Below are 19,966 nucleotides of genomic sequence, written 5' to 3'. Positions count from 1 at the left end.
AGGTGCGTGTGCTTTCCCTCTCCTTCATTCACTGATTACCTACACCTGCGCCTCCCAATTGTCCTGCCTGGCTCCATCCAGACACCTCGTACGTCTCTCTTCTTCTCTCGCCCAACACACCTTCCCTCTCGTTCAGCTTCTTCTCTTTTCCTTCTTGCGCAGTTCTGCAGAAGACGTCCTGTGGGAACCGCCTTTCTTCTTCTTCCAAGGCTCTCTGTGTTGGGTTTCTCGTCTCTTCTCTGTTCTACCGTTCCTGTGACCCATGCGCATCTGACCTACGGCCCGATCCCGATCTCCCAAAACTGAAACGACGCCATTGTCCCCCTCCGCCTCCACGTCTGAAGAGATTCCGATTCTGCAGCCTGTCAGACAGACATTGAGGATTCCCATCTCTTGGCCAGCGCAGCCGACTGATCTCCTGCAGACTGCGCGTGTGTTTGGGTTTCTCGTTCGAGTAACCGCAGTCTTCAAGGTTTGTCCGCCTGGCAATTTTGCTCTCTTTTCCCCCAAGGACCCGCCAACACCGCTCCGCCTATCAAGGCCGCCACCGCTGCCTCCCGTCACCCGCCCTGGACCAGCTTGCCCGACCTTTCTTTCCCAGACTGACTCGTGCCCAAGAAGCCTCTCTTCCTTTGCACCACCACAACTACTGCCTGTGACAGCATACGGAATCTGTCCTCATCCACCCCCGCCAGTGGTGCCCGCGTGTTGTGTGTGACCGTGACAAAGCCTTAGTGACGGCACGAGAATACGAGCCCAGGCCCTTACTCCACCACCGACCGGACCTTCCCACACCGAAGATCGAGATCACTCACGCTCTAGCTGTGCTGCCCTACAGATACCACAGGAATACTCGCTCCCGCGCATCCCGCTTCCGAAACCATCTTGACTCCCGTTCTCCAAAGCCTCCGTCACGAACTTCCTACCTGATTTCTGGGAGTGGCATTCGGCGAATGCTGACGTCAGGCGAAGACCATCGCGGATCTTCTACAGTTGCCCGTCTCCAGGGCTTCTGACATGAATCCAGCAAATTTTTCCAATGTGGGCGGCGGAGGCATTCCCGGTGGTCCCAATCCCCATGGCCAAATGCAGCTCCCTCAGAAGAGTGACAGCATGAATAATCAGCTACTCTGGAAACATGTCGGCCAAGCCCTACAGTCGCAAGGCCCGTTCACCGGATGGCGCGCTGAAGTGCCCGTTCATGACAGGGCCCTGAAGGTCTGTCAAATGTATGGAGGCTATCAGGTCTTAAGTCTTCTACCTCTCACTCGCTCGAGACTGACGGTTCTTGGTGCAGGATAAGCTCTCTCCGGCTGATCCAGCCTCGCGTTGAGCTCCAAAATGCCGTTCAGGCCGCTCTCGCCTTCGAGGAGAAAGCGTTCCGTGAGGCGAACCAAAAGGTTCGTTCCCCCCCAACAATAAACACTGCTACTGTGATCCGATGTGATCGAGTGCTAACCTACCGGTCTGCAGGAGGATTATGAAAAAGAGTGTACAGCAAAACTGATGGCCATTCAAGACACCAGGCGTCGACGGCAGGCCGCAGTCATGCAGAGTGGAATGATGCAACAAGCAGGTGCTGCCGGGGGCATGCCGGGAGTCCGGCCGAATCAAATTCCAGCGTCATTTGCACCGCAGATGAACCGACCCATGCAGACGTCTCCCATTCCTGTGCAGCCGCCCATGACCATGGGGATGAATGATCCCAGTCAGCAAGCGACGATGCAACCACAGCAGCAACGGCAGCCGCAGCAGCCGATGCCCCCCCAGCATCAACAACAACAACATCGGCCCGCGGCTGGGATGCCGGCAGGGGATGATTTGAGCATGCTGACTCCGCAGGAGTTCGAACAGGTGTCTCGAATGGCCAACCAGATCCTGATGAAGACATCCCCGGAAGACCTCGAGAAGATTAAGATGAACGTCCAACGGAATCTCACACCCGAACAGAAGCAGATGCTTGCCCAGAAAAATATGGACCCCTTGACCTGGGTCCTTCGCACCCAGGCTCTGAAGCAGCTGCGGATGCGGCGTAACCGGATGGAGATGGCTCGCGCTCAGGGTCTGGATCCGAGCAACGCCATGATGGGTGGTGACCCCATGATGAACTCGGCCCAGCGGCAGATGGTACCGAACATGATGGGTTTGCAGCGCAACTCAGCCCTCCCGATGAACGGGCAGCAGAACCTCGATCCGGCCTCTTTCATGGGCAATGTCGAAAATATCCAAGGTCAACAGGCGGACGGGCTCCGCTCTCAGGAAGCTGGCCAACTGGTGGTCCCGGCAAGCAACTCGCAGATGAATCCTCAGCAGTTTGCCAACCCTCATGGAATGTTTCAGGGTGGCGCACAACAGCAGCTAGGACAGAACGGCCAGTCGAACTCCAATCGGCCTGGTGTCAACCCGCAACAATTTCTCACTCAGCAGCACCTCCAAAATGCACAAAATGTCCAGCAGGAACGCATCCAACAGGCTGCCCAATTTCAGGAGGCCCAGGCCCAGGCCCAAGCTCAGGCTCAGGCTCAGGCACGCGCCCAAGCCGCCCATAATGCGAAGATGGCCATGTCGACGCAGGCCGGTGGTCAAGCCGGTTCTCATGTGCCCCAGCCGCTTCCCCAGCACAGTCCTGCGATGCCGATGTTAAATCGCCCGATGGGCCCGCAGATGTCTCCAGCACAGGCCGCGTCCCAAGGCCGGCCGCCTTCCCGACCTCCCGGCATGGCTGGCCAGCAGCCAGGTAGTCAACCATCTACGATGCAGTCTCGACCACCGATTCCCGCCAATCTCCCCCCCGCTCTCCAGCAACGCTTGGCGCAGATGACCCCGGAGCAGATCACTGCCTTTTTGAACTACCAGCGTCGTGCCATGGCGAACAATCAAGCCATGGCCAGAGTCAACGGTCAGCAGTCCATACCCATGCAACCCAACATGTCCCAACCGGGACAGAATGCACAGCTGGCATCCTTGGGGCTTCAGCAGTCGCTTTCCGGAATGGGTGGTGCGCAATCACACAACCCGCTGCTTCAAGGTCAACCGATGCCACAGCAGCAGCAGCGGCAACCCCAGCGACCACAGCAGCAACACAATGAATTTCTCAAGCAGCAGATGATGCGGTCGCAGAATGGTCTGATCGAGATGACTCCTGAGCAGACCCGGGAGATGGATCGGTTACCATTCCCCCCTCAAATACTCAATTCCAACGCGAATATGAATCCACCAGTGCCGAAGACAGTCAAAACCTGGGGTCAGCTGAAGCAGTGGGTGGCCCAGAACCCCCAGGTTCTCGGAAACGTCGATCTGCCCAAATTACTGCATCTCCAACGGCTGCATCTCGCTCAGATGATGGCTCAAGGACGGGAGGCTGGCCGAAATTCCGACCAGACTGGACCATTGAACTGGGCTGGCCCGACACAACCGTTCATGGCTCCGCAGAATTTCCAGCCTGGCCAGCCGCAGCAACAACAACAGCAGCACCCACCAATTAATCTTCTTAATCTACCGATCACGGCAAATGATATTCAGATGGCTCGTCAGCGATTGGGGCAGCAGGGGCAGAATTTCACTGATGAGCAGATTCGGGAGCTGATCCAGAAGAGTCGCCAGAGGCAGCTCATTAATCGAGCCGCATCCCAGGCCACGGCAGCTCAAGCGATGACCCAAACCCAACCGTCGCAGCAACCGTCCCACCCACAGCAGCCTGCCGCTCCTCAGAATCCTGCACAACCCAAACAGCCGCCGCCATCACAACCACCACAACAAACTCCGCAGTCGAACCAACAGGCGCAGACGGCCCAGGCAAGTGGTGCTCAAGCTCAAGCTCAAGCTCAAGCTCAGGGTGCGATGGCAGCTGGCAAGAACGCCAAGACAACAGCGGCGAAGTCGACTTCCAAAAAGAGGCCGCATGGAGATGAGGTAGTCGAAGTCCAGAATTCTACGACCCAGCCAGCGTCGCAGGCGCCCACGACCCAAGCGAGCACGACTGCTGCTGCTCCTGCACGACCGCCGCTACCATTTACCCGGGAACAGGTGGCTGCCATGACTCCTCAGCAACGCGCTCAGCTTGAGGCCCAATTGAGACGTCAGCAGCGGCCGCAAATCACGAAAGCTGCGGCGGAGGAAGCCTGGAGTCATCTCCCAGATAAACTCAAGTATCTGTACACGGAGATGGCCAAGAACGCCCCTGCGCCCGAGCCGCTGAATGTGTCGCCGGAGGACAAGGCCATAATGGCTCGGCAGCTCCGGGAATCCACCGATATGCTTGGGAGGATGGATACACTGGTTCAGTGGCTTGCAAAAATTCCTGGGCAAGAGAAGAACGTCAAGGTCTTGTTTGGCATGGTAAGCGGTCCCCTAGATCAATCTACAGATGACTTTTGTATGATCACCTGCTGACTGTTATCTCTCTCGGGGACAGCGAATACAACTGATGAGGCAGTTCAAGGGCACGGATTGGTCGCTCAATGACCAATTCTCCATTGCGCCCGAATACTTGAGAAGATCCATCGCATATATCAAAGGTTTATTTGCTGCAATGATCAAGGGAGTACAGAATCAGCAGCAGAGTCAGAGGCCCCCAGGAGCGGCTTCGCAGCCGCCGAGTGGCCAGTCCACCATGGCTCCTCTCAATGCAAGCAACCTGCAGGCGCTTCAACAACAGGAGGAAGCGATTCAGCGTATTCGCAGAGCACAGAACCAAGCTGTCCCAGCGGCACCTACGGTTGCGCAACCTCCATTCCCCTTGGGCGCACCCTCCCCGCAGGGCGTCCCTCACGCTTATGGGCCTGGAGGATTTTCTCCCGACAAGTTGAAGATTCCTCCTTCTAAGAGACGGAAGCAGAGTCATGCAGGAGGCACCACCACCACACCAACCACCCCCGGACCCGGGCTCGCCACTCAAGCGAAAACTGAGGCTTCGAAGCCATCGGCTGTGGAGGCCAAATCCTTTACATGTCCTGTTCCGGAGTGCGAGCATCACCACAAAGGTTTTTCGACTCAGGCAGCATTGGAAAAGCACACTGAGGAAAGTCACAAAGCCGAGGAACACATTGAGGACCCGCTCCAATATGCACTGGACAGTTTCAAAGCCGCCCTAGTCGACCCTGTTAAAGACAAGGAAAAGTCCGAAACGAAAGCCACGAAACAGCCTCCGGCAGGCGCTGACGTGCAGCGTGCTGCCGCGACCAAGCCTGCGACCGGCCCTAGCGTCAAGCAAGAGGTCAAGGCTGAGGGCGCTACCCCTGCCGCTGCCGGAACTACACCGATGGGACGTGTATCCAGTCAGGTGGGCCCCAAATCGGTGTCGCCGGCATCGAACCAGCTTCCAACACCGCGGATGCCTGCCGGCAAAGCTCCTGCTTCTTCGAACCTGAGACCCACTCCGAGCAAAGACGGCAAGAAAGAATCTGGAAAGGCTACCGATCAGGCTGTCACCCCGGAGGATGCCCAGTTGAGGGATGGGTGGGCGGACAGTGCCGTATCTCTCGACCTGATTAGTGAAGTATTCGATTCTGCTCGGAACGAGAACTACCACGGGCTCCGCGGCGATCCGTTTGATGAATTTCTGAATGCGGACATGTTCACTCTGGCCCAGGCCGAAGATACTCCCGATTCGGTTGATAGCGGCTGCCCCGTCACGCAGACCCCGAAGGATGGGGACTTGTCCAAGGAGGACGCGGTCATCAAGATCGGCGGGCCTGAGGATGACAACTGGATTCCCGCCGATTGGTTCTGTCACCCTGGCCCGCTCGGTGATCGAATGTTCATAGATAACCCGTGGGTTGACATTGACTGGGAAGCTCTTGAGCGTAAAGAGGCCGATCCAATCATTGGCGACGATGGTGGCCTGACCTTTTTCTCGAGCTAGTGTATGTTCTTTCCCGCTTCAGGTAATGTTCTTATGATCCCGGCGATCTCACTTGCATGGACTCCGTTTGCGTTCTGGGCGCGCCTATGGCTGGTTGCTGTACATTAGGTATTTCGTCAGGACTAGGGGGTTTGTGCAGTTGGGTTTCTTTTTTCTGCTTTTACTTCTTCCTACGTCTTTCCCCCGCCTTTCTAATTTCCCTCTAATGTCTCATTATTATTATTATTATTATTATCTTCCTGTGAATGTTTTGTGGACGAGCCCAGGCGTTGAACGGGGTGGAAAGAGTCGGTTATGGCGTGTCTTCTCTTTCTGGATGCCTCGACTGTGTGAAGGATGGATGAACGTTTATGCTGTTGTGATTTGTGATGTTTTTGCCTGCGTCATGTCTCATAGGATACCATTGATGCTACAGAGGTAACGATCCGAGTTGGATCAGACCAATTTTTTTTTGCACTGTGATTCAGACTTGATTCTTCTGCCATTTAACGTACCCTTTATGATCAATCTACAACTTGACAATAGGTTATACGTCATGGCATCGGACTATGTATGTACTCCGTACTGTATGTACATGTACAGTCTTATAGGAGGAAGTGTGAACAGTCCACGGAGTAGATTTCCATATATATAGATAAATTTTTCTGAGAGATCAAACCGATCACAGATTTAGTAATTAGTCCGATCTGTCCTCTATATATGGAGGTACCTGGGTGTTAAGATTGGGCATCAATAAATATAGTAATTAAGTATGATTTCATTGGCTGGAATATTCCGGCTTCGGGCCGTCTTCCCGCCGGGCGGAATGGAGTGGAGCTTTGATAAGAATTAGTCAGCCGATCCCGATAAGCCGCGCGTGACTGCCTGGGAGGAACCTCAAGCTCCGAACATCAACTTCCCATCATCCGAACCTTTCAGGAGGTTCTGTCCATCATCTTATATACCACTTTTCAAAGCCTGGTCTCGAATTGGATTGTCTCAGAAGTCTTCCAAGCTGACCTGATCTGGTTTTCGGAACTCGTGCAGGTGTCCAAGATGACTGCTCGAGCAATTATCCCCTTCCTTGTCACCATGATGTTGGTGACAGGTGTCTGCAATACCATCCTCAATAAATACCAGGTTTGCGGTCCCGCAATTCGTCGTTTGGATGCCAGTTGACGTGCTGGAAGGATATGCAATGCGTCCGAAATTGCGATTCCCCTGATCCTTCTCAGCGGAAGCTCTTTGAACAGCCAGTAATACAGACGTATGTACTCCTCATCCAGCGAGCTATGGCAAGTGGGTGCGAGAGTATAAGCTGATGGCCAGCTTTATCATAGTGCCCAGATGTTTGTCGGTGAGATGGGATGCTGGCTTGTTGTGCTTGGGTCCCATCTCTACACCCGTTTTGTCTCTTCTCGCTCTTCTTCATCCGCTCCTCTTCTCGCTGGTGGCTACCGGCCTGTCCGCAATGATGATATCGATAATGACGAGGAAGAAGATCGGGCCCTCACCGACCCGGTCGACCCTGCTGCGAAACCTCTGGTGGCAGCTGACGAGGGACGCGTGAAGCTTCAAGGATGGAAGATTCTTCTGCTGGCCGCCCCGGCGTGCTGCGATATCACCGGCACGACACTCATGAATGTGGGCTTGCTTTTCGTGGCAGCCAGCATCTACCAGATGACCCGTGGCGCACTCGTCCTCTTTGTGGGGCTCTTCAGCGTTCTCTTCCTCCGTCGGAAACTATATTTGTACCAGTGGTTTGCTCTGGTGGTGGTTGTCCTGGGCGTTGGGTTGGTCGGTCTTTCTGGTGCGCTCTTTGGGGGTAAAGATGACGGGGTTGTACCTGACCCTGAAGATGGCATCAAAGTCGTCTCTCAACTTGCCCGCGATATCCATACGACTGCACGGACGCCAGAGGCGGTCCGAGCTATCATCGGTGTCTTGCTCATTGCAGCTGCGCAGATCTTCACAGCGTCCCAATTTGTCCTGGAGGAGTGGATCCTTGAGCACTATTCAATGGCCCCGTTGAACGTTGTGGGGTGGGAGGGGGTATTTGGTTTTTCAGTGACGATTATTGCGATGATTATCTTGCACTTAGCCATAGGACGGACCGAAGCTGGCAGATATGGATACTTTGATGCTAAGGAAGGGTGGCGGCAGATAACTACCAACCGAGCTGTTGCTGTGTCGAGCATCCTGATCATGATTAGCATCGGGTATGTTGACTTTTTTTTCTCTTGCCGTTTTCATTTCTTTTCTTGGCCCTTTCCCTATCGATAATGGCTTCCGTCTGTCTTGAGCTTCAGCTTGATTGGCTAACTGTTTGACGGATAGTGGCTTTAACTATTTTGGTCTCTCTGTCACTCGATCAGTTTCTGCGACCTCCCGCAGCACCATTGATACCTGCCGTACCTTGTTCATCTGGCTGGTGTCCCTTGCCCTCGGGTGGGAAACCTTCAAGTGGCTGCAGGTCGTGGGGTTTGCATTGCTCGTTTACGGCACCTTTTTATTCAACGACATCGTTCGGCCTCCGCTCAAGGCATGCCTGCCAAAGACGCAACGTGAGAGGGAGGAACTACTACCCGAAGAGCCGATCGAGCACTGGTAGTCAAGTCTCGCAAGGGACTCCTGCCACGGCTTGTCCGTTATTGCACTGACATCAGTTTTTTTAACCGTACCGTGAGCGCGTATCTATGAACCTCATCCCAACAACAAAAGACGTGTGAACCCATTATAGTGACCTAGACGGCCACGAGAGTTCCCCAGATTCTGGAGACTGGGAAAATACCGGATCAATAAGTTTACTGTACTTTGAACATCGGGGAAATTTCTTTGGGACTGACTCACTTCGTTCCGGCATGAGGCGTATTGATAGGAGCACTCTTGCTTTTCTCGTAATGTCTGGTGTTCCAGATACGACGGGAGTTGGGCGTTTTTACTGTTGCGATGCTTTCGCTTGAAATCCATGGGTGTCTTAGGGTCAATAGTTTCCGAGGTAGCCATTATAACTGTTCGTTTTGACTGATACATCTTACCCTGCATACTACTTTTTTTTTTTTAGCAATAGCTGCCTTCTTTCAAGGCTTTAAGCCATGAGATAATTGAAGAAATCTTTCCGCTTCTGTCCTGCTCAAATGCGCGGTAACACCCAGGTCAAAGTTTCCGGGCATTCGAGTCTCGAATCTCATGGCCAAGCTGTTCTGTCTATGCTTTCTACCATTTCGTTGCTAATCCTCTCGTGAAGGGGAGATTAATTGGTATGATGATGATGATGCGAAAAAGGACCATTTCTGCCTGGGACGTATGCCAGTTAGACATCAACCTTGCCTCGCATGCAGCAGTATACAATACCGAGAACTTTATACAAATGCTTCAGAAGATACAATACTTTTCTTGTAGAGTAATAATAGCCCTTGGAGAAGGAATTTCGACACCTAAGTTCATTAGAGCCAGTGGTAATATTATGAAAACAAAGACTGGCAATCAATAATGGTAGTAAACAAAATCTTCCCTTGTGATATTGGAACTGCCACATCCTTGCGTGATCTGAATCTGTATCAGGTCAGTCACTGTCACAAATCAGAGTCTCCTTTGCCGATTGCAGCAGGTTGATAGTTCTTCCCCTTTAGGGCGGTCAAGCGAAATGCAGATGTCTTTCTTATGTGCAAGGTCTTAAGACAGTTCAGGTTCAGTTCCACTACGCAATATCAACCTGATCAGGAGTCAGGAGGAGACCCAAGCAAGGGAAGTGAGGCCTGTTGGTACCTACCGTGCGCTGCTGCCTGCAGGCAGTTTTTTTTTATTGATGCGAGAAATGCAAGCAAAGTTCATTTCGCACACCAGTAAACTACCTAGGTAGTACTAGTTGATATAAAAAAATACAACAACAACAAACGCCCGTTTCGATAGATAAAGTAAGGAGAGATCTCTCTATGCAGTGCCACCACTTTTTCAGCAGGTGTATAAAGTGTATAGGTATATGTGTTTATTGTACAGTACAAAAATCAGGGTATAATAGTACAAAGCAGCGAAAGTGCTAAGTAAGCAATATCAATGTCTTCTTCAATGCTTCCTCCACTGGACGCCAGGGGACTCAGAACAGAAAGGGGGAAAAAAAGGTTAGATAGATAAGACAATGGAGGTAAATGATAAATAAAGGGATGGATGATGGTACAGTGAACTTCAGAGCGGGATATATAGTAGTGTTCTTGCAGAAGCAAAGGAGATCTAGTCGGCGGGAGAAAAGAATTAAGTCTTGCGGCAAGTTTCGACTCTTACACCAGCACGTACAGCGCGCACATCTGGTTGAAGGAAGGAAGATGTTAGTTAGTTGGAGTTCCAGATCAATATCAATATTGATGTCGTCTGTAGTCAGACTGGCTTACCATTGAAAGGCCCAATATCATCGAAAACCAGAAGAAGATGTTCTGGTAAAGACATGATTAGCATTCATTCATCATCACCACGCAAGTAATACACTCACATTCCAGGTCCTCTGCTGCCGGACAAACGGGGACCTCTGCACAGCAATGATGGGTAGTTGCAGCATCATCAACAGGAACCCGTATCCGCGCAACTTCTTCGTGATGCAGCTCATCACCAGCTCGTGGGCCAGTGCGCTCACGAGGAATGTGATGAACATGGCCACGGGAGGCGAGAAATACGCCTTGGACGAGAAGTACACGTGCCGGCGAAGGAAGTGGTGAACGGGGATGTTCCATTCGCGAGAGAACTCGAGCCTACACAATCAATCAGCCACCTGCTTTAGCATTCATCCTTCCACACAGACAACATACCAGTCACACGAGTTCCACCAGTCCGAGTAAAAGTGGCGGTCTGCAAAGCGGGTGATCTCCGCGAACGCACCCAGCACGTACTCGAAGATCACCAGAAAGACCAGCAAAAAGGTGATCATGAACGGGAACAGGAGCATACTGGTCGTCTCGGCCAGGATCAACAGCTTCTCCGAGACGCTTCCGACTTCCGTCAGCCTCAGACTGGCGTCGTTCAAGACCGGTACAATGAACTCCTCGCTGGTGAGCGTCAACAAGAAGATGCACCCAAACACTGCCAACGTCTTGAGGAAGACCTCCGACCAGCGGATTTCTTTCGTTCTCGGATACTCGAGCTCATAGCACAGGGTGGGGCAGAACAAGTAGTCCACAAAGTTGCCTAGCGTGAGATTCTGCGGATATGTCACATGCCCCAGAGGAGAGGTGAGTTCGGTGGCTAGATCTTCCCGGAGTCTGTTGAGCGGCTCCTGATCTTTTATCTCGAAGACGTCATCCATGCTTCTCTCCCGAATTGGCGAGCTGGGATACCGCACCGCTTCCGCCATCGACGCCGAGTCAGGCTGATCCAGTTCGTTGAGGCGCCGTTCTGTCTCGCTCAGGTGTCCATTGTAGAATGCATACGAATGCATCTTCATCAGCATGGTCAGCGTATGCAGCGTGAAGAACACCTGGGCCGTCCAGGTCCAATGCAGCATGAAGGGCCATCTAGCCAATTAACTATCAGCAAGATCCGTCCTTCTCAACGGTTCGTTTGGCCAACTCACTTAACCCACAGAGCCAACCACGCCAATTGGAAGAGGCTCTGAATCACCATGCCTCCTTGGGACCACCGCAGCCATCCTTTGCTAGTCCGCACCAGGCGCTGGAAAGGTAACACTAACACCGTGCTAACGACCATGGCCAGATCACTCAAAGCCAATTGCCAGACATTGGCCGTCAGCAAACTCCAGACCTTCACCCGCAACGGATAACCGGTATCCTTGATGTTGCGGAGCACGGTGGTGACGACCATGATGAAGAGGCCAATCCAGAACAGGGTGAAGAACCCCCGGAAGTTGTGATAGTCGCTTTGAGGATCGAAGTGGGAGACTCGGGGAACATAGTCGATCGTATGGAAGAGTCGATGGCGCGCTCGAACCTGCTTGCGCGCCGAGGAGATGGACCGGACGGACGGTGGCGCATCGTCGGGGACGGGTGTCGACGTGCCGCTGCAGGAACGGTTAGCAGGAAGCAATATAGGAAAGAGAGGTCATAAATCATAGAACTTCATCTACTCAATCGTACCTCGACGCCTCTGTTGGAATTTTCTCAGGAGTGAGGTTCCGATCTTCCGCCTCCGTCACGGGCCTGACCGGACGTGCCCGGAGGACCTGGGCGGAGGTTGTCCCATTGGACATGGAAGTTGTCGACATGCTCGCTGCTGGATCGATTACTTGATCACCAGATGTACATACGAGAAATCCACAGTTACATATCTCCTGATATACGAACAACGGAGAAAAGGAGGCGGATGCATAGGGAGTTTGAGGATCTGTCCCTGTAAAAGAGCTCCAACTAACTATCGAACCACTACGTCAACCTGGAACGCCCCAAGCCACGGCCCGGTGGGTAAGGCTGCCTCCATCAAGCCTCCCTACTCCGTACAATCAATTGCTGTTTGGCCCCATGCGGCTGAATCAACGATTCCTTAAAATATCTCCCTGACTGAGTCTCCTAACGAATAGAATAATAATAACTAATTAATTGCTGCGCCAGTTACGGCTGCAAGTACGAGATACGAGGGGTAGATCGGCTAACCGGAATCAGATTAGATAGCTTTCATGTGACTCTTCCAAAACGGGATTACCCGAATGCACGACACTAGCCACATTCTGCACTCGAGCCACACGTTGTCAAGCCTCGATTCAGCCACCGGTCAAGCCACCGCAAGCCTTAAGAAGCCACACACGCGGGCCTTGTGCCTCCTCGTGCCGCCAGATAACTAAATGACCCTTGGCGTCAGGAGAGATCAGGATCAGATCAGCTCAGATCAGATCAGATACCAGCCAGCATCAGCCTTGGGGCATCCCCCGTCTGCACAGAGCACAAACGGCCTCTTCTCCTGGTCTCTCCATTCTTTCTCAGCCTACATCCCCAGTGACTGCTCCGTGCTGCCCTCACCCCGTCGGGGGTCCCAGCGACCGCGATGACCTCCCGTAAGATTTCCCCACAATGAGGAATGTCAACTTATCTGCCCACCGGACTGACAAACTCGTTCCAGTCAAGCAGTTCATCCGCAACGTCCGATCCGCCAAGACGATTGCTGACGAACGGGCGGTCATCCAGAAGGAAAGTGCTGCCATCCGCGCGTCCTTTCGGGAGGAGAGCCATGATTCCAGCGTCCGGTCAGTATGCGTCCTGGGGTCGGGAATTCATCCTTGCTGACATATGTTCTTGGACAGGAGAAACAATGTCGCCAAGCTGCTATATCTCTTCACCTTGGGGGAGCGGACACATTTCGGCCAGATCGAATGTCTGAAGTTACTAGCATCCCCGCGTTTTGCGGACAAGCGGTTGGGGTATCTGGGGACTATGCTGCTCTTGGATGAGAACCAAGAGGTTCTGACCTTGGTCACCAATTCGCTGAAAAAGTGAGTCTCTTCATATACGTATATAAAAACATATGCTGACAACTCAGTGACCTGAATCATTCCAACCAGTACATCGTCGGCCTCGCCCTCTGCGCCTTGGGCAACATTGCCTCCGTCGAAATGTCCCGAGACCTCTTCACCGAAGTCGAAAGCCTCATCAGCACCGCCAATCCTTATATCCGACGGAAGGCCGCCTTGTGCGCCATGCGCATCTGCCGCAAGGTTCCCGATTTGCGGGAACACTTCATAGAGAAAGCCAAGATGCTCCTCTCGGATCGGAACCATGGCGTTTTGCTCTGTGGGTTGACCTTGGCCATCGACCTCTGCGAGCACGCGGAGGAGTCTGAGGAAGGCCAAGAAGGTGTGATTGAGACATTCCGGCCGCTGGCGGGCGGGCTTGTCCGCACCCTGAAGAGTTTGACGACCTCTGGATATGCACCCGAGCACGATGTCTCCGGCATCACCGATCCATTCCTCCAGGTCAAGATTCTGCGCTTCCTTCGAGTGCTAGGAAGGGGGGACGCAGCCACGAGTGAGCTCATCAACGACATTCTCGCCCAGGTTGCGACAAACACGGAGTCGTCCAAGAACGTTGGCAACGCCATCCTGTATGAAGCCGTCCTCACCATCCTCGACATCGAGGCTGATTCTGGCCTCCGCGTCCTGGGAGTCAACATCCTGGGCAAATTCCTGGCCAATAAGGACAACAACATCCGATACGTTGCCCTGAACACGCTGATCAAGGTGGTCGCCGTCGAGCCCAACGCCGTTCAGCGTCACCGCAACACCATCCTGGAATGCCTGCGCGATCCGGACATCAGCATCCGCCGACGGGCTCTCGATCTGAGCTTTACTCTGATTAACGAGAGCAACGTCCGGGTTCTGGTGCGGGAACTGCTGGCGTTCCTGGAGGTTGCTGATAATGAGTTTAAGCCGGTCATGACGACGCAGATCGGCATTGCGGCGGATCGGTTTGCGCCCAACAAGCGGTGGCATGTCGATACGATGCTGCGGGTCTTGAAACTAGCTGGTAGCTACGTCAAGGAGCAGATCCTGTCGTCTTTCGTACGTCTCATTGCCACGACGCCCGAGCTGCAGACGTATGCTGTGCAGAAGCTCTATGCCAGTCTCAAGGAGGATATCACCCAAGAGGGTCTCACGCTTGCCGCCACCTGGGTCATCGGAGAATATGGAGATGCCCTTCTCCGTGGCGGCCAATATGAGGAAGAAGAGCTGGTCAAGGAGGTCCGGGAAAGCGACATCATCGACCTGTTCATGAACATCCTCAACAGCACCTATGCGACGCAGATTGTCACGGAATATATCACTACCGCGGTCATGAAGCTCTCAGTTCGGATGTCGGATCCGGCGCAAATAGAGCGAATCCGCCGTTTCCTCTCCAGCCGCACGGCCGATCTTAACGTCGAGGTGCAGCAGAGGGCGGTCGAGTACACCAATCTTTTTGGGTACGATCAGATCCGACGGGGTGTTCTGGAGCGAATGCCGCCGCCGGAAATCCGAGAGGAGCAGAGAGTGCTCGGGGAGCCGACGAACAAGCGGCAGAGCCGGCTGCTCAAGGACAAGTCGAAAAAGCCTCCAAAGCAGACGGAGCAGGACATGCTGCTCGACCTCATGGGCGGATCCGACGCCGCTGCCACGACAACGGCTGCCGTCAACGGCACTTCCCAAAATACGGCAGATCTCTTGGCCGATATTCTCGGCGGCGGAGACACTTCGGTCTCGTCGCCAGCTCCTTCGCAGCCGGCACCTTCGTCCAATATAATGGATTTATTGGGTTCAAATGGGACGGCAGCATCCGCGCGTCCTCAACCTCCGTCCCCTGCCCCCGCATCCGCATCTCAAGATCTCTTGGGCGGTTTGGGCGGCGCCCCGTCTCCTGCCCCGGTCGTTTCGCCTTCTGCCGGCCCAACGGCGCACACGGCATTCAGCAAAGACGATCTCGTCCTCACGCTGCAGGTGCAGCGCAATTCCAGCGGTACCGGCGCGCAGGTTCTCGCTCGGTTCCGCAACGCCTCCAACTTCAACCGGTTCACTGGCGTTGGACTGCAGGCGGCCGTTCCCAAGAGCCAGCGGTTACAACTGAGTGCGATCACCAAGGCGGATCTCGATGGGGGAGAGGAGGGCACTCAGGGAATGAAGGTGGCTGCCAACAATGGGGTGAGTAGTTATCCACTTCGATTGCTACCGTCGTTGCTGTTTGCTAACATTCTTTCTATAGTCGCTCCCACCCAAACTTCGTCTGCGTCTCCGCATCACTTACTCAAAAGACGGAGCTGCTCCTGTCACGGAGCAGGTGGATTGGACGGAGCCATGACGATGAAGCAGAACTGTGTGCGGGCATGATATTGATGATCAATACTAGACGTAAAAGTAATCCAGCAAGTTCGTTTTTCTTTCTTTTCTAACAACTTCATTGCCCAGGCTGGAACGATATATTTGGAGACATCCATACCCTTGAAAATTTCTGCATCGATCGAAGTCTTCCCAGCCATGTAAATACTTCATGACTATCTTCTCGTTTGGGGAGGAGACGTAGATTTTGAATTCATCAGAGAAATTCACCACAGAAATTCACCACACAAATTCACCGCACAAATTCACCACACAAATTCACCACTTGGTTTTGCATGACTCATTAAACAGCGAGCTTCGAGATATTTCTTTTCAATGTCACAGCAATCAAACGACTTTTCTCACTCTCGACCAGTTCTAGCAATGGTGAATAAGGGTCGATTTTCGACTCTCCTGCTTTTCCTTCGCTTGTTTTACCTCCTGCTTTCTCCCTCCTGTACTGCCTTTCGCCCTCCTGCTTCTCGCCATGCTTTTCTCCCTCCTGCCCTTCTTCCTGCTGATTCTCTCCTCTTGGTCGTCTGCCTCCTGCTGTTCTCCCTCCTCCATGTTGTCCAATGTGTGGTTCGGACTCTTCACCCGCGGTTAGGGTTAGAAAAAGACTGGAAAGGTTGCATCATCTCCTAAGAATAGACACACTTACTATTCACAATCCTGCGGTCTATTTTTAGGCAATATCCATAAAAGTCCTATCAAATCCCTTATTTGAAACCACGATGTCTGCATTCTGCCACCGACAGGCACCGACAGGCAACATCGTTCAATCCAGGTACCGGGTCCCAGATCCATGGAATCGGGATATACCCCGGTTTTCCCCAGCTTTTGCATGCCACACTGACTGTATTTCTATTTTTAGACAGTGTCTATAAAACCCCCTTATTTCGACTCATGACGTCTACATTCTGTCACGCACCGACAGGCACCATCGCTCAGTCCAGGATTGTGTGTCCCAGCTCCATGGACTTGGGATTTACCCCTGGTTACCCCGGATTTTCCCAGATTCGCCATCCCCAGATACTTGATACTCCGCATAAAACTACATACTTCAACATGTACACCAAAAATCTCCAAGCAACCCTCCTCTATTCATCAACCTGGGTCCATTACAGGCTCCAACATGTCCATCATGCCAGGCAGATGCCTCTTCACATGGAATCAACCCGGATCAACCAGAATCAACCCTCGTGATCTTGAGCTGATCTCGAGCCAGGAATTCGTCTATAAGAAACCGTCCTGTCCTCCCCCGGGAGGATTTTCTTCTTTCTTCTTTTTTCTCCCCACGCCAAACCTCCTCAAACAAACACACTCTGAATTGAATTTCTGCAAACAAAGTCTTTTAACGCACTGCATTTAATTTTACACGCATTTGAACTTTTTACAAACGCACACACTTTCTTCAGATCTAAGTACTTCAGATCTCTCTTCTCAGATCTGCGAACAGCAGATCTCATACCAGACACTCAAAAATTCTTGAGTTCAAGTCAATTTTCAAATACAAAGGTCCCATACGTTTCGAAATGGCAACCTTTTCTTTCAATCGCGTTCCAGTTATAAAGGGCCATACGCTTGGAATGGCATCCTTTACTGCCAATCGCGCTCAACTTATCAAGGGCTATCCGTTTGATATGGCCTCCTTGTTCAATTTCGACTCTCACATCCATCGTGCAGGGAATGCTACTACTTCCCTGACGATGCCAGATGTTCCGGCTGCAGGTTGTTTCCAAGCATGGAACAACCTCAGCACTAACACCTCTACCTTTACCCCCTCCACCTCTACCGCCTCTACCTCCTCCTCCTCCTCCTCCTCCTCCTCCTCCAACCTCCATATCCATCAAGTCTTCAAAGACGAGATGGATATTGACGACCCAGACGTCATCATGTCTGAGGCCCCTCCTCTACCTCCTGACAATGATCGAGACAACGACATCGTCGTGAAGGAGACTCCTTCACTTCCTCCTGCTGCTGCTGCTCCTCGAGCTGCGAACCCAACAGCCGCGCTCAGAGCACCTAACAACACCCAGCTCATGAGGCGGCCGCAGCCGAAGCAGCAGCAATCACAAAACAATCGCCGACAAGTTGCTCGGCCAAACAAGCACCGTCTCGACAGAGACAACGATACTCTCATGACGGATGCTCCATCGTTTGCTGCTCCGGCTGGAAGACAACCACCCTTCAGAACCAACAACAACAACCGGTTCGTGAAGCGGCAACAGCCGTCGCAGCAGCAAACATCATCAAATCATCACCGACAAGTGGCACCGCCAAACAGGCACGGTCTTGACAGAGACAACGATACTGTCATGACGGGTACCAACTTCAACAACCAAAGGCCAAGAGCCGCTCGTCCTCCTCGTCGTCATCCTCATCAACATCATCAGGATAGGATGACGACTGCCGGACATAAGAACAGGCCGGCTCGGAATCCGTACCCCACACCTCCACCAACACCCCGACCTTCACCTACTCACCCCTCACCCCCAGCCTCATCCCAACCGTCATCACGGGGAAAGCATCGAAATGGTGCCCCTCGGATGTCTAGGAAGGGCCAGTCGGAGGCTGGGAGGTATCATCCTCATCACCGACCCTCACCCTCATCCTCACCCTCCTCATCACCCTCATCGAGGAAAAAACCCTCCTCGAATCAAGGTCGACATTCCCTCCGTTGACGTGGTGATGGTAGACGTTTAAGACCATCATCATTGTTCAACATAAAAGAAAAAGGAGGGAATGGTGGAAAGAAAAAACGGAAATTCCGAAACAAATTGAACGGATGAAAAATGGCATGGTGCAGGCAAGTCTGGGAAGACACACATTTTTTTTACGGACCTGCGCCATGCCACCCGGGAAGGATTTATTTAGTTGACTTCGGGAAAGAAGAAGAAGAAGAAAGGCATGGCATGGTGCAGGTAAGTCTGGGAAGACAAAACTTCTCACACCTGCACCATGCCAGCAAGCATTTATTCAGGCGTTTGGAACAGGAAGCATGTACTCGGTGTTCAGGGAAAGAAATCATGTATCTGGTGTTCAAGGGAATCATGTATTCAGTGACGAGACTGACCTGTGTTTCTCTTTTCATTTCTTTTCTTTTCTCGTGGAGTCAGTGAATCGACTCCACATGAAGGCGTTCATCATCATCATCACAAAAAACATCCGCATGCATCAAAAAAAAATCGATGCATCATCAGAGTTCAAAAACATCAGACTGAACTCCGCCTTCATTCATACATATATATATATATTCATGTACGTCTGTCTGTCTACATACAGACAGACAGACAATAATAAGAGCCTCACTGGGGGAGGCTATAAATAATCATGTCATGTACAAAGTTGAATTTGGGTGGATGGTCCTGTACTTTTAGTTACTTGCATGCACGCATGAATATATGCATGCTTTATGGAATGGATGTCTGTCACTCCATCAATCACACATCACAAATGTTCCATACATATGTCTGTGCAGGCCAAGTGACTTAGTAACTGACTCACTACTGCAGTGTATAATAAATAGTAATATCTGTAATCACTGTCATCATCCTCAGAGGACACGACTGTCTTCACTTAGGGTTTGGTAATAAAATGCAGGTACTGTACATGTACAGTGAAGCATAAACCTCATCCTGATTAATGATTGTCAAGTGAATTGAACTGAATCTGGTCAAAGTAAATTAATCGATTGCATTTAAGTGAATGAAATTAAGTTGCTTGGTCTCTGACGAACGGAGACGAATAATGTCGTTGATAATCTACTACTGTACAGTACGTTGTCAGGTAGGCGTGATTAATCGATGGCTCGCTCTAGAGACAGACAGCACAGATGGCATTGATGGATATATCATGTATGCCTTCTCTTCTGCCGTCGAGTATGTAAAGTACATACATAGGTAGACTTGATGCCGTCAGGCAGGATATTGATATTAGAGACCATTCCCTCTGAACTGCACTTGAATGAGCATTCCGTTGCATACCTAACCTAGGTAGGGAAAGCCGATGGTGATTTTGTATTGTAGGCATACCTATTAACTGCCCGAAGTATGCATCCATCCATCCATCCATCCAGCTGGGACCTGGGACCTGGGACTGCGCAACAGCAGTGGAGTGGAAGTCGAGTTCTGTACATACATAGTGGGGAGAGTACATATGTATGTACATACATGTACCTAGTCGAGGAGGTGGTGTATTAATAGCTGCCCCTGCTGTCTTGCTTGCTGTTCTTAGAGGAGCAAGGGCCAGAGTCGCGAGAGCTTGGACGGCGACAACGCGGACGGGTCTCCTCAAAAAAAAAAGGAGAAAAAATTATCTATTTCCTGTGTATGTATATATACATG

General features: G+C 52.0%; 6 protein-coding genes across 6 annotated transcripts; 5 read left to right on the top strand and 1 right to left on the bottom strand.

Annotated features, from left to right (window-relative positions):
* Positions 1 to 1,017: 1,017 nt before the first annotated feature.
* Positions 1,018 to 5,863, top strand: VTN77DRAFT_5801 (uncharacterized protein; the record flags this gene model as incomplete). Its single annotated transcript, XM_069422009.1, has 4 exons — positions 1,018 to 1,229; positions 1,298 to 1,400; positions 1,474 to 4,338; positions 4,415 to 5,863. 4 exons carry the CDS (start codon positions 1,018 to 1,020, stop codon positions 5,861 to 5,863), a joined length of 4,629 nt encoding a protein of 1,542 aa, XP_069276679.1.
* A 1,035-nt stretch (positions 5,864 to 6,898) lies between these two features.
* VTN77DRAFT_5800 (uncharacterized protein) lies at positions 6,899 to 8,453 on the top strand (the record flags this gene model as incomplete). The annotated part of the gene is made up of 4 exons (XM_069422008.1): positions 6,899 to 6,982; positions 7,033 to 7,109; positions 7,183 to 8,061; positions 8,180 to 8,453. 4 exons carry the CDS (start codon positions 6,899 to 6,901, stop codon positions 8,451 to 8,453), a joined length of 1,314 nt encoding a protein of 437 aa, XP_069276678.1.
* A 1,666-nt stretch (positions 8,454 to 10,119) lies between these two features.
* Positions 10,120 to 12,035, bottom strand: VTN77DRAFT_5799 (uncharacterized protein; the record flags this gene model as incomplete). The annotated part of the gene is made up of 6 exons (XM_069422005.1): positions 10,120 to 10,146; positions 10,231 to 10,272; positions 10,329 to 10,584; positions 10,642 to 11,343; positions 11,403 to 11,846; positions 11,923 to 12,035. The coding sequence occupies 6 exons, from the start codon at positions 12,033 to 12,035 to the stop codon at positions 10,120 to 10,122; spliced, it is 1,584 nt and encodes a 527-aa protein (XP_069276677.1).
* Positions 12,036 to 12,488: 453 nt separating this feature from the next.
* VTN77DRAFT_5798 (uncharacterized protein) lies at positions 12,489 to 12,778 on the top strand (the record flags this gene model as incomplete). The annotated part of the gene is made up of 2 exons (XM_069422004.1): positions 12,489 to 12,605; positions 12,677 to 12,778. 2 exons carry the CDS (start codon positions 12,489 to 12,491, stop codon positions 12,776 to 12,778), a joined length of 219 nt encoding a protein of 72 aa, XP_069276676.1.
* A 45-nt stretch (positions 12,779 to 12,823) lies between these two features.
* On the top strand, positions 12,824 to 15,603 carry VTN77DRAFT_5797 (uncharacterized protein; the record flags this gene model as incomplete). The annotated part of the gene is made up of 5 exons (XM_069422003.1): positions 12,824 to 12,833; positions 12,899 to 13,022; positions 13,080 to 13,268; positions 13,316 to 15,446; positions 15,508 to 15,603. 5 exons carry the CDS (start codon positions 12,824 to 12,826, stop codon positions 15,601 to 15,603), a joined length of 2,550 nt encoding a protein of 849 aa, XP_069276675.1.
* Positions 15,604 to 17,209: 1,606 nt separating this feature from the next.
* VTN77DRAFT_5796 (uncharacterized protein) lies at positions 17,210 to 18,304 on the top strand (the record flags this gene model as incomplete). Its single annotated transcript, XM_069422002.1, has 1 exon — positions 17,210 to 18,304. The coding sequence occupies one exon, from the start codon at positions 17,210 to 17,212 to the stop codon at positions 18,302 to 18,304; it is 1,095 nt and encodes a 364-aa protein (XP_069276674.1).
* Positions 18,305 to 19,966: the final 1,662 nt, after the last annotated feature.

This window comes from Rasamsonia byssochlamydoides (genome assembly GCF_041956645.1).
Source record: "Rasamsonia byssochlamydoides strain NRRL 3658 unplaced genomic scaffold VTN77scaffold_42, whole genome shotgun sequence".
Classification (NCBI taxonomy): Eukaryota; Fungi; Ascomycota; class Eurotiomycetes; order Eurotiales; family Trichocomaceae; genus Rasamsonia; species Rasamsonia byssochlamydoides.
Note: the sequence above shows the minus strand (reverse complement) of the source record. Positions and strands in the feature narration are given on the sequence as shown.